The sequence below is a fragment of the Lactuca serriola genome, chromosome 4, assembly GCF_051521515.1.
Source record: "Lactuca serriola cultivar US96UC23 chromosome 4, Lser_US96UC23_V15, whole genome shotgun sequence".
In the NCBI taxonomy this organism is placed as follows: domain Eukaryota; kingdom Viridiplantae; phylum Streptophyta; class Magnoliopsida; order Asterales; family Asteraceae; genus Lactuca; species Lactuca serriola.
The window spans coordinates 384,081,479-384,093,474 of NC_136411.1; the positions used below are offsets into that span (position 1 = coordinate 384,081,479).

Sequence of the window (11,996 nt, forward strand, 5' to 3'; positions counted from 1 at the left end):
TTCGCAAAGTTTATACAAACCAAGTTTGTCAAATTTACTTAACAAAGCTGCTTCATTAGCTAAAGCATGAAAGCCAAGCTGGTGCTATAAAGCATTGTTGATACAAGTAGATGTATTTGATTGAAATTTAGTATTTGGATATTGGAACAATAAAGCAACATATACTGTAATGAATGATATATTGGATATGAGTCTTTCATTAAATAATTGTTGTGTTCTATATTAGCATGTTTAAATCCTTGAATAACTAGGTTATTCTAAATGTCCATAGTCGTTCAAAGTTGTGGGAGCATATATGAGGTAAGACTAATATGAGTGGATTGGTGGATTCTCATGGAGATGAGAATGGCAAAGAGCTGCTACCAACTTCATAGGTACTTGATTAGGAGAATAAGTATTGGACTTGACCCGCATCAAAACCACTTTATGGATCGTAGTCAAGAGTGATGTTTTAGTCAAGGTTGTATCTTTTTAATCTTAGACCTGAGATACATATTTAGGACTTGAAGTGTAAGGATTGTTGTGCTTAGACATGATTTAATGTTGTTTCGTAAAAAGCAATCATAACGGTCATCGTTGGGTGTGACATGAATTGAATTGATGGGCGTATGTAGTCAAGATGATCTTTGTATTCTTAGACCTGAGATGCATATTTGGGACTTGAAGTGTAGGAATTGTTGTGCTTAGACATGGTTTAACGTTGTTTCAAAAAGGCAGTCATAAGGGCCATCGTTGGGTATGACATGAACTACAATAATGGGCGTATGTATTCGAGATGGGATTTGTCCCTCTTATTCGTTGAGAACATGACATCTAAGACCTTAGTTAAAGTTGATCAGTAAATGATATTGATTGCGATCCATATCTCATGTTCGACATGATGCCTGAGACAAAAGAATAATTGATATCACACCTTTAGTAACAATTGCAACTTAGAGCTCTTGGAATTAGTTGTTGATGAGATTGCACCCTTCATATGTTGTTAGGAGCAGTATCTCGTTGCTAGACGTCAACTACTGTCTATGTCAGTCTATTATGTAGTCATGCACAACATTTTGGACTAATTGGATTCTTTTGTCTTTTACCTAAAGACAAAGTTTATATTTTATAAACTTGGAGTTTATAAAAAATAAAGAATCCTCTTCTTTTCAAAAGGTATGGCCAAAAATATTAAAATATGGAGGTTGCTTTTCAACCTCTATGTTTTGTCTTTCATGCTTCTAAAAACTAGAAATACTTTAGAGTATTTTAATAAAAAGGCTTTAAAGAACGACAGAACCTCTGTGAAGGCTTTAATGAACGACATAACCAACACTTCGCGGAGGGTTTAATGTGTCAGTGGAGGTAGCTCTGCGGAGCATCTTTGGCCCGTACGATATCGTACAAAATTCATTGATCCGCGGAGATTTTGTCTGTCCGCGGAGCTTGTAGAGGGGTGCTCTGCGGAATACATATCTATAGCTGGAATTTTGGATTTCTGTGACTAAATTTTGAAATCAAACCCCAAAAAATGTCTATAGTCGTCTCTTTCCCAACTATATTTTTATATAGATAAAAGACAAAACTGCAAAATTGGTCTCAGTGGTTTGCAAAAAACTGTGGATATGGTCCAAAAAGTTTCCAACTTGCATGAAATGTCCAAAATCAAGAAATTTTTGTGATTTTATTCCAAAAAGAACTTGAAAAATATGGTTATATCTTTTATTTTCTTTTTTGTAATTTTTATAATTATTCTAATACCTTTTTAACTTAAAAACAAAAATAAAAGAAAAGAATTACGCCCCCCCCCCCCCCTTTCCCCTTCACCGTTTTCTTTCTTTCTCTCTCTCTCTCTCTCTCTCTCTCTCTCACACACACACACACACACACACACACACACAGAGTATAAACAATCACCCTCTTCGTCTTCTCCGACCATCCCTCCAAAAAACCTTAAATCCATAATCAAACCCACATATGGTGGCTCATAGATACGATGAAAATTCAAAATGCCCCAAATCCTCAATTTTGTTTTTTTTTTCTTTCGATTTTCTCCAGTTCCATGCATACTACAAGAATCTTCTTGGTTTAGGACTGTGTTTATCGTCTCTAGGGATGAGCAAAGGAACCGACCCGGCTGGAACCGGCCCGAACCAGACCTGACCCGGGAACCGAAGACGACCGGAATTAAGAACTGAACCTGACCGTCGGTTCTACCGGTTCTTGCCGTGTCTTTAATGTTGGAACCGGTCATCGAGAAATAGCAGCATACGGTTCTGGTTTTTGCCGGTTCTACCGGTTCTCGGTTCCATAATCCACAAGAATATCGTCCTGGCCCGACCGGTTCCATCGGGTTCCGGTTCGGGTAACCGTTCCAGCCGGCTCGCCGGTCCAAATACTCATCCCTAATCGTCTCCAATGGCAAGCTTCAAAAGAAAGTGTCGATCCTACCACATTTTCAGATGAACCCAAATTCAAGATTCAGTTTTTAAAGATCTTAATGAGTTTCAAGGACATTTACCAAAATCTTTGAGTTGATAACATATAGATTAGACCTGTTAAGATTAGGGCTTCTCCATCTTAAAGATTCAAATCAAGATTACGATTCAAGAAGCGAAGCACCCACACTTGGAATTTGAAACCCGATTGAAAATAAAGAAAAGAGTAATACATTCAAAAGGCATAAACTATAAAAACGTACAACAAAGCTGATAAAAAGCACCAACTAAAACTCAGATCTCCACATATAAAATCGAAAACCACACACATCGTCGACCTTCCATTCACCTCAGGCATCAGAACTTACCACAAACAACCATCATCATATCCACAACTACATCCACCGACGACTACAACTCATCTCATGATTGTGTGTGTATTGAACCGAGTTGAAAGCTTGAAAGAAAAAAATCTCATTCAAATGTTGTTAATTGTGAGGGACCCGATGACGATTAAAAAGAATAAAATTCAAATAAGACGTGGGCATGGCTGTCCATAGAGCCAGAGATGTATCCATATGGAGTGGAACAACACTTCATCAATGAGATGCAATTCCATCAAGGTTTGATCCGTTAATGTTAATGGCGTCAGGAAGAACAATGGATTAGAAAAATGTTGCGGGTTCTTGATTTTTTATTTGTTCATCAATAATGGAAGTTGGGTCGGTTTTTCCCTTTAAATTCTCAAAGTGTGTATGTAAGATGTGTGTGTGCGTTTGAGTTGTAGATTAATCGAGCTTCAATGTGTGTATGTATGTGCTTTTCTTGTGTATGAATGTATGTGTTTTTCACTTTTCTTGCATGTGTGTGTGTGAGAGAGAGAGAGAGAGACATAGAGGGGGGGGGGGGGGGGGTACGGAATGGGTGTAGGTGGTTATTTTCTGATTTTTTATTAAAAAAGATTAACTCAATAATAAGGAAATGTTAAGAAATCCAAAAATAAAATTAAAAGGGTAAGAAAGTCTTTTCAAGTATTTCAGGGACTAAAATCACAGAAATTTTCAAATTTTAGACCTTTCATACAAATTAAAAACTTTTTAGACCATATCTACAATTTTTTTTAAAACCAAGGACCAATTTTATAGTTTTGTCTAGATAAAATGTTATGGTCTCAATACAAATTAATTATAAAGGTAAGAAAAATGGAAAACACACTATACAACTATATGAAAACGGATTACAAATTTATATCATTATATAGATAAAATGAGATGATCTCAAATTCTCAATGATATATTCGTATTTATGTCAGGCATTACATATAACAAAAACGTACTTTATAATGACGATCTCAACAGCTTATGCTCGGTTTGACATAGATAACTTAGCATATCTTGTGAGTTTATTGCGATTTAGTTTTTGATGTTTATCGTAGGTTAAAAACTAGCATTATGATAAGCTATTTGAGTTTTATTATTTATAAACTAGCTAGCATCAAAGCCATCAAACACAACTTTAATAAAAAAATAAGTTGCTAAGATCAAAACTGGTTATTACACAGTTACAGGTTATAAAACGCATGTTCCTTGATTTACTCATATAAGTTGGTTTTGTTTCGAGTTCACGCCATATATACTCTACATATACCGATTGTTTTCTTGTAAACCATAACCATAACTAATCAAAATATATCAACGGTAACACCTGATTCTTCACAGTTGACACAGTCAAACCAATTTTCTGTAATCCCTAAACTCGGTGTATTGTAACATCTTAATAAACAAAAACCAAATCAAGTAAAAAAAAAAAAAAAAAAGATTAAGCATCGTCTACCCAAAACCAAAAAAACATCTTCACAAACCTTCAACCGGCCTCCGTTTCTATTTCTTTCAAATTGGTATATGCCCCCTCTTCAAAAATAGATATATAAAAAATAGATATATATACCGATATAAAGCAACTTGCAAAGAGACTAAAAACTTTGTGGGTGGGACAAAAAAATTGCAATTTTTTGTCGGAATTAGTATATCACTGTATCAGTCTCAGTTCAATGCATGACAAACACTGTATCACAAGGTTGTGTAATTATGTTATGACCTAATAGATGAAATATGGTAAGAGGTGGATGAATGATGGGGAGGGTGAACATGGGTTAAAATATAACAAGGACAAGCACACAAAGGCCTAGAAGAAAGAGATGATGTAATTAAATAGTGAACATTACAAAGTGTCAAAAGGTTTCTTGGAATTTGGAAACATTTGATTGATTATGATTTAAGAAGTAGATTCAAGGCACAGGTTGTTTGGAACTTAAGAAATCAAAGCTTATGGTAGAGTAATAGTAGTAGTAGTAGTAATATTTTTCATCTTCAAATGGCAAATGGTAGGTAAATTTTGCAACACTGGTTCAGTTCAGTTCAGTTCAACTGGTCCTCTGGTGGTTTTAGGCTTCAGGCTTGGCTTGGCTTGGCTTGGCTTGGCTTGGCTTCAAGTGTCAGCTGTTTTATCGGGAATAATGGAAGAAAGGAAACAAGGTTAAACTTAACCATATGCATTTACTACGGGTACTTTATTCCTATTTCCACACACACACTATCTCTATCTCACTAAATCTAAAATTTGGTATAAATAATATATCAGCCTTTGGAATTGGAAATTGGAACCGGGTAATAAATTCATATTCTAAAATCGTAGACATGGAAAACAACAAAACTAATAAACGATAAGCTAAAGGTCTATTTACTTGTGTATGTACATACTTGACTTCAACATAAATATAGCATGGAACAATTAGAAGATAACATGTTATTTTTTATTACTTTTATGCAAATGAGGCTTTTTTTTTGAAACATTTAATTTAAATGATGAATTAAGGGTTGTTTGATATTCCTCTTACTGACTGTTTGATACCACAATTAGAAGCCTCTGATTTGGTCTCGGTCTTATATATGCCACTTACTGGTTTTGTAAGAAGTTGTGTGTGACTGATTCAACAACAACTATCAAACATCGTATTTTATTACTTTTATGCTAATGTTTCAAATGGTAAATTACATTTTTGGTCCTCCACATTTCACTTAAATGACTATTTTTGGTCCCCAACTATAGCTGTTTTTTGCAATTTTAGTCCCAAGAATATAGTCAATTTTTCGGAACAATGACCAAAGACATTAAATTAAGGCCCATAACTGCAAGAGAAACTTTTTTGGGACCAAAAATGTAATTTTTTTTATTTTTTTAATTTAAGCTAAATTACATTCATCATCCTTGTGGTTTATCCAAAGTTACAGTTACTGTCCCTAAAAGTAAATTTTTGCTCAAGACTGTCCTTTGGTATAACTGTGTTCTAGCTTTGATCATTAACCAATATAAAATAACTCTTTTGCCCTAATTTTATATTATTTAACTTTTTTTATTATTCATTTAGTTTTTATATTATTATTAGCTGGGAAAAATGGGTCAATGGTTTTCAATGGAGGAGGAGGTGAAGTAGTGGGTCTCCCTTGACTTAATGATAATATAAAAGGCAAATGAGTAATAAAAAAAGTTTTTAAAAAAATCAGAAAAGGGCAAAACAGTCATTTTACATTAGTTATAACGCAAAACTGAAAAAAAAAATTAAACCACAGAGTGATGATGAATATCATTTAGCCTTTAGTTTATTGATTATGTTTGATTGATATTCTGAACTAAAAAAGTTACGTTTAAAAATTATGAAGTTTGTAATTTCTAATTTTTTTTAAATTAAAGAAAAAAATCAAGATCTTTACTCACCTTCAATAACCATAATCCCTCCGCCTAGAACTAGGGTTATTATCTCGCCTTGATAACCTGCCAACACAAAATTTATTTATTATAAATAATAATACTTAATAAATTTTTAAAAATAAATAATATTTCTTTTATATATATTATATACTTACCCAGAACTACCACTGCGACCTGAAGAATAGCTACCATACGCTCCATACGAATCACCACCACTTCGTCCCTAAAAAAATATTATTAAATTAATTAGCATAAAATGGTTTTATTTTTATATATTTAAATATTTAATACCTGTAAGCTACCACCATAGCTTCCATATGCATCGCCAGGTGGCAAATCGGTAGATGCAGTATTATGATTATTATGACTATTATTATTATTATTACTATTATTATTATATCCACCAGAAGAATAAGAATGTCCTCTTCCATGATGATGTCCTTTTGAAGAATCTCTACTTTCATACTTTCCAACATCAGCCACATCAGGTGCTACAGGAAGATATGGAAGAACTGGGACAAATGTCGATAATGCCCCTTCTCTTTCAAACAGATTTGCCCTTAACCTTGATGTCACTTGTAACAGTGCGTCCTTTGCAAGATCAAGATCTGCAGAAATCTGATAAAACCAAAAGGGGTAGTTTGGTAATTTCACATACAGAAAAACTTTTGTATACAACACAAGACAGCACACAGCTTTACCTGTACCATCTCATCATCACGGTCTGCAACTTTTGGGAGATTCTCTTTGGAAAGTATACGAATATTTGCTTTTGTAATTCTTCTTATTTCTGTGATTATTGCTCCTCCTTTTCCAATAAGGCATCCGATTCGAGAAGTTGGAACAAGTAATCGAGTTGTGAATGAAATTAGACCTGAATCTCTCTCTACTCTCTCACTACACCTTGGTTGCAAACGTAATGCAGCTTCTATAGCTGGAGAAAACGCATCTTCAAATGCCTATAAATTACATAAGGGTAAAAAGGTCATTTTGCATGAGTCAGAAAATAAATACTCAAACAAAGACCAAACTTTGTGAAACACAGGGACCATTTTTGTAAACTTGATAATTGGCAGGGAACGGTTTGGTAATTTTATGAAACACATTATTATTATATACAATAAAAAAAACAACTAGACTATGAATAGTACAATAGTTTGGTCCCGGTATAGAAAATAAATTACAAAATTTGTCCCTTTAATTTACAAAAAAGGTCCCTGTGCGTTTTTTTTTATGTTTGGGCTTTAGACTTTGACCATAAAACTTTCGAATGTTGACAAGTTTGGTCCCTGTGTAGAAAACAAACTCTCCCTGTAATTTACAGAAAAGGTCCCTACACATTTTTATTATAAAAAAAATTTCATTTGTTTAAATAGTATACTCTTTGGTCCATGTGTTTAAAAAAAATTAGAAAAAACAGTCCATGCCTAATAGAAAATTTACAGATTACCCCCCCCCCCCAACAATTCTGTGAAACACAGGGACCATTTCTGTCTGCATAGGAAGATAGGGACCTTTTGTTTAAACTACAGAGACAGTTTTTGTAAATTTTTGAGTAAATTACACGAATGGTCCTTATGGTTTAGTGTAATTTGCGCGTTTGGTCCCTAACTTATTTTTTTAACTCGGAAGGTCCCTACTGTTTGTTTTTGTTACGCGCTTGGTCCCTATCTTACCTAAAAAAACTATTTTGCCCTTGATTTTTTAATTTATTTAAATAAATACACCCCCAACCCCACCCCACCCCCCTCACCTTACCTACCCCACCATCTTTCCCTATTTAAATAATAGTTTTTTTAGGCAAGATAAGGACCAAGCACGTAATAAAAACAAACAGTAGGGACCAAGCGCGTAACAAAAAAACAAACAATAGGGACTTTCCGAGTTTAAAAAATAAGTTAGGGACCAAACGCGAAATTACCCCAAACCATAGGGACCATTCGTGTAATTTACTCTAAATTTTTTGCTAAATAGGGACCATTTTGGTAAAAAGAAATTCTTGGCAGGGACTGTTTAGGTAAATATATATAGAGAGAGAAATAGAATTACCTCTTTGGCTGAAATAGATATTATGCAATCATCTGCTTCAGTAGCTGAATTATCAACTTTAATAGCTGCACCAGTTTCCTGTCTAATTTGATTAATTATAGCACCACCTTTTCCTATGACACCACCAATGTTTCCAGTTGGGCAAATCAAACGAAGATGAAATTCCCTTGGAGAAGAATCCTCACGTGGGCCCGGGTAAAACCCACGTGCCCATTCACCACCACTTTCACCCTTGTAACCACCATATGCACCCATAAGTGGGGCCAACCCCATGATTGGTGCCCCCCCAGGTGTACCCCCCATGAGGGACCCACCTGAATGGTATGCATTATTAGCATTAGGTGTGGAAGAAGATAGCAGGTGTTGAGATCTTGATGGGTTGTCATGGAGGCGTGTTGCTATTTGGAAGAGTGCTTTTCTTACTATTGAGGCTTCACCTGATATCTGTTTCATGAGAAATTTTGAGAGTCAAGGACAGAAGTGTCATTTTTAACTTATTAAATAAAGTGTAAAGGAAACATGTAAATAAAATTGTTTCCTTTTGACTTGATGGGTTACGCTAAAAAAACCTGATTCATACAGTTTTAAATAGATGAATATAGTTGTTAAGAATGGTGAACTTTGTGAATAATGCAAGGGTAAAATGGTCATTTACCCTTACAGTTTAGTCTCGTTCATACAGTTTATTAACTATATTCATCAATTCTCACACTAAAGTTGATAGATATAGTTAAAAATGGTGAGCTTTGTGAATATTGTAAGGGTAAAATGGTCATTTAGTCTCATTCATACAGTTTACTAACTATATTCATCAATTCTCACGCTAAAATTGATGAATATAGTTAAGAATGGTGAACTTTGTGAATAATGTAAGGGTGAAATGGTCATTTAGTCTCATTCATACAGTTTATTAACAATATTCATCAATTCTCATGCTAAAATTGATGAATATAGTTAAAAATGGTGAACTTTGTGTATAATGCAAGGGTAAAATGGCCATTTAGTCTCATTTATACAGTTTATTAGCTATATTCAACAATTCTCACGCTAAAGTTGATAAATATAGTTAAAAATGGTGAATTTTGTGAATAATTGAAGGGTAAAATGGCCATTTAGTCTCATTGATATGGTTTATTAATTCTAGAAAAGAAAAAGACCTTACGTATGAATGACTGATTCTTTTTTACTTAAGCTCAACACTCAACAGTATTTCTTCTTTTTCCTCCAACTCCTCTCCCATTAAAACTAATGAAAAATGTGAAATTTGCTTTATAGAATGTAAGGGTAAAATGGTCATTTAGTCTCATTCAGAAGACTCGTTCAGTGTAGAAAAGAAACTTGTTTGATAGAACATAAGGGTAAAATGGTCATTTTGTGATTTACCTGCACAAGTTCATCACTGCTTAATGCACAAGCAGGCAGGTGATTATCTTTCATGATCCGAATCTGAGCACCAGTATCAGTTCGTATAGTTTGAACAATCTGTCCACCTTTTCCAATAACACATCCAATTTGATCTGAAGGGACAAGAAGGCGAACTGTAACTTGTGGTGTTTCTTCAGGATCCATGTCATCCGCCAGGTCATCAGCAACAACTCTATCATACACTTTGAAAAGAGCATCCATTGCTGGACACACTCTTTCATCAGGATCATCAAAATCATTTGTTTCGTCACTCGTGCTATGGATAGTCACCACACGTTCATCACACCCTGAAACTGTTTCTCCAATTCTGATTTTTGACTTGCTTTCGGATCTTAATTGCTTGATTATATCACCACCTCTTCCCATTATGCTTCCGATTCGCTTACTAGGACATAAGTAGCGATACACAGTGTCATCTGAGCCAATAGAATTTTGTCCTCCTCTATCATCACTGTTGTTATGCCTCTTGCTTCTTCCATGATCACTGTAATCAGATTGAGAATGTGAACGTTTTCCATGACTACTTCTTTGCCCAGCCATGTGGTGCAAAAATATGTACCTATTATAAGAAATCAGATCCATGAGCATATTCATATTGAGGAAGAAGAAGTAATTGGAAGTTTAGAAAAGCATGAATGAATGTGCTGCAAAAGTGAGTATCTTTGGGTTACTAGAGGATTGCAGCATTAATAATCAGAGTTAGATGAGGAGTTAAGAAGTTAATGAAAGAAAGCTGATTAGCGAACTTATCCCTAATCAAGCAATTATCTGATTTTGTGATTCTTTAAGCAACAATAATCAAATTGAACATGAGTACCATAAATGAAGAATGTTCTAAGCAATGAATTAATAAAACCGAAGGTCAAAAAGTGAAAAAAAAAACAGACACGATGATCGTTTCAAAGTCTTTGAGCTCCGGTCAAGATCTAGATCTGGAAACAGTAAATCGCCGGTAATATTTTTCAAATCTAAATGTAAAATATTACAAAGTACGAGGAAAACTAATACAGGAATCATTGAAAACCACTACAAGATGCAACCTTTTTTTCTCTAATCGGTCTGTAAACTAATCTAAAATATGTACTATTAACATTCGCGATGATAAATGCCTGAAAACATAAATTTAAATGTTTCATATGATTCCTACACAAATCTAATAGCTTGCAAGACAAAAAGGATTAGAATTTGATACCTCGTTTAGATTGCAGAAAGAATTGTGCAAATGGCGAGGTCAACTCGACGTTGTAGATTCAAGAGAGAGATGAACACCTTCTGTATTTTGGTATTTCTAGGGTTTCTGACTATCGATCGAAAAGTCGTGCACGGAACATATAAAATACACATAAACCGACCCCTAACAAATAAAACCCTTATTTTCTTGATTTAACAACAAACTATCTCATTTAAAAGTTTTCGACAATTATGTGGTTCGTCCCTTGATTTGCCATAGTTTCCAAAAATTGTACCTCTTATCCTTTATCTATTTAAAAGAGACGCTTTTACCTTTTTCAATCAACTAATTCTAATATTTATATATATATTTTGGGAAAATGAATTATAAGGGTAACAAAGTATTAGACTTGTACAAAAAAACCATTAAATTTTTTTTTGTACACATATCATCAATCAACTATAGCTTTTGTACACATATGACCATTAAATTTCACCTTTGTTCAAAAAATATCATTATATTACCGATAATAATAGGTCATTAGCCACGTAGCATGCCATGTGGCTGCTGATGTGGATTTTACTGTTTATTATGTACACATTATACCATTAAACTATTTTTTGTACACATTATACCTTAAACTTTTTTTTTGTACACATTTTACCATTAATGTTATATAATTTATTGAAAAAAAATATCATTTCAAAAAAATACATATCATTACATAAAAGTAGGTTTTCCATCACCTGATGTGGATTTTACTGATTTTCTAAATTTTAGTAAACTTATCATTATAAGTCATTTTCCTATCGGTAAACAACGACATAATTTCAATGCACTTTTTTAATCGTCAATCATAATCAAGAAGAGGGGGATTATAATAAGGTAACATGTACAAAATATTTCATGAGTTTATAAGTATGCCTCAAACGTAGTTTCCTAAAAAAATGACTTATAAGAATATGTTTACTAGACATTAGCTAAAATAATGAACAATTGAGTATTTCTTCGCCGCTCCAAATAAAAGTCTCAAATTCAAACCTTGTAGGTTTCAATTGATATATGACGAACATAAATTCACAATGTAGTTGTAAAAGAAAGTTATTAGTATCATTGTAAAAAACAAACCGTTTCCCCCAAACCTTACAAAATCAGGGAGTCACAAT

The 11,996-nt window shown here is 33.8% G+C and overlaps 1 protein-coding gene across 2 annotated transcripts; it reads right to left on the bottom strand.

The window, feature by feature from the left end:
- Positions 1-4,007: 4,007 nt before the first annotated feature.
- Positions 4,008-11,030, bottom strand: LOC145097792 (KH domain-containing protein At4g18375-like). 2 transcript variants are annotated; one of them, XM_079035432.1, is made up of 8 exons: positions 10,852-11,030; positions 9,618-10,218; positions 8,235-8,678; positions 6,887-7,144; positions 6,477-6,803; positions 6,341-6,408; positions 6,192-6,248; positions 4,008-4,327 (listed from the first exon to the last, which is right to left on the bottom strand). In XM_079035432.1, the coding sequence occupies exons 2-7, from the start codon at positions 10,197-10,199 to the stop codon at positions 6,194-6,196; spliced, it is 1,734 nt and encodes a 577-aa protein (XP_078891558.1). In that variant the 5' UTR covers positions 10,200-10,218; positions 10,852-11,030; the 3' UTR covers positions 4,008-4,327; positions 6,192-6,193. The 2 variants fall into 2 exon arrangements, with proteins under 2 accessions (XP_078891558.1, XP_078891556.1); XM_079035430.1 differs by lacking the exon at positions 4,008-4,327 and adding an exon at positions 4,603-4,915.
- Positions 11,031-11,996: the final 966 nt, after the last annotated feature.

Excerpts from the sequence above, each read along its gene's own strand:
- LOC145097792 (XM_079035432.1), bottom strand. The coding sequence starts at position 10,199 with ATGGCTGGGCAAAGAAGTAGTCATGGAAAACGTTCACATTCTCAATCT. Across the intron at positions 7,145-8,234 it reads TATCTATTTCAGCCAAAGAG|GCATTTGAAGATGCGTTTTC; the intron begins GTAATTCTATTT and ends TGTAATTTATAG. Across the intron at positions 6,409-6,476 it reads GCTATGGTGGTAGCTTACAG|GGACGAAGTGGTGGTGATTC; the intron begins GTATTAAATATT and ends ATATTTTTTTAG.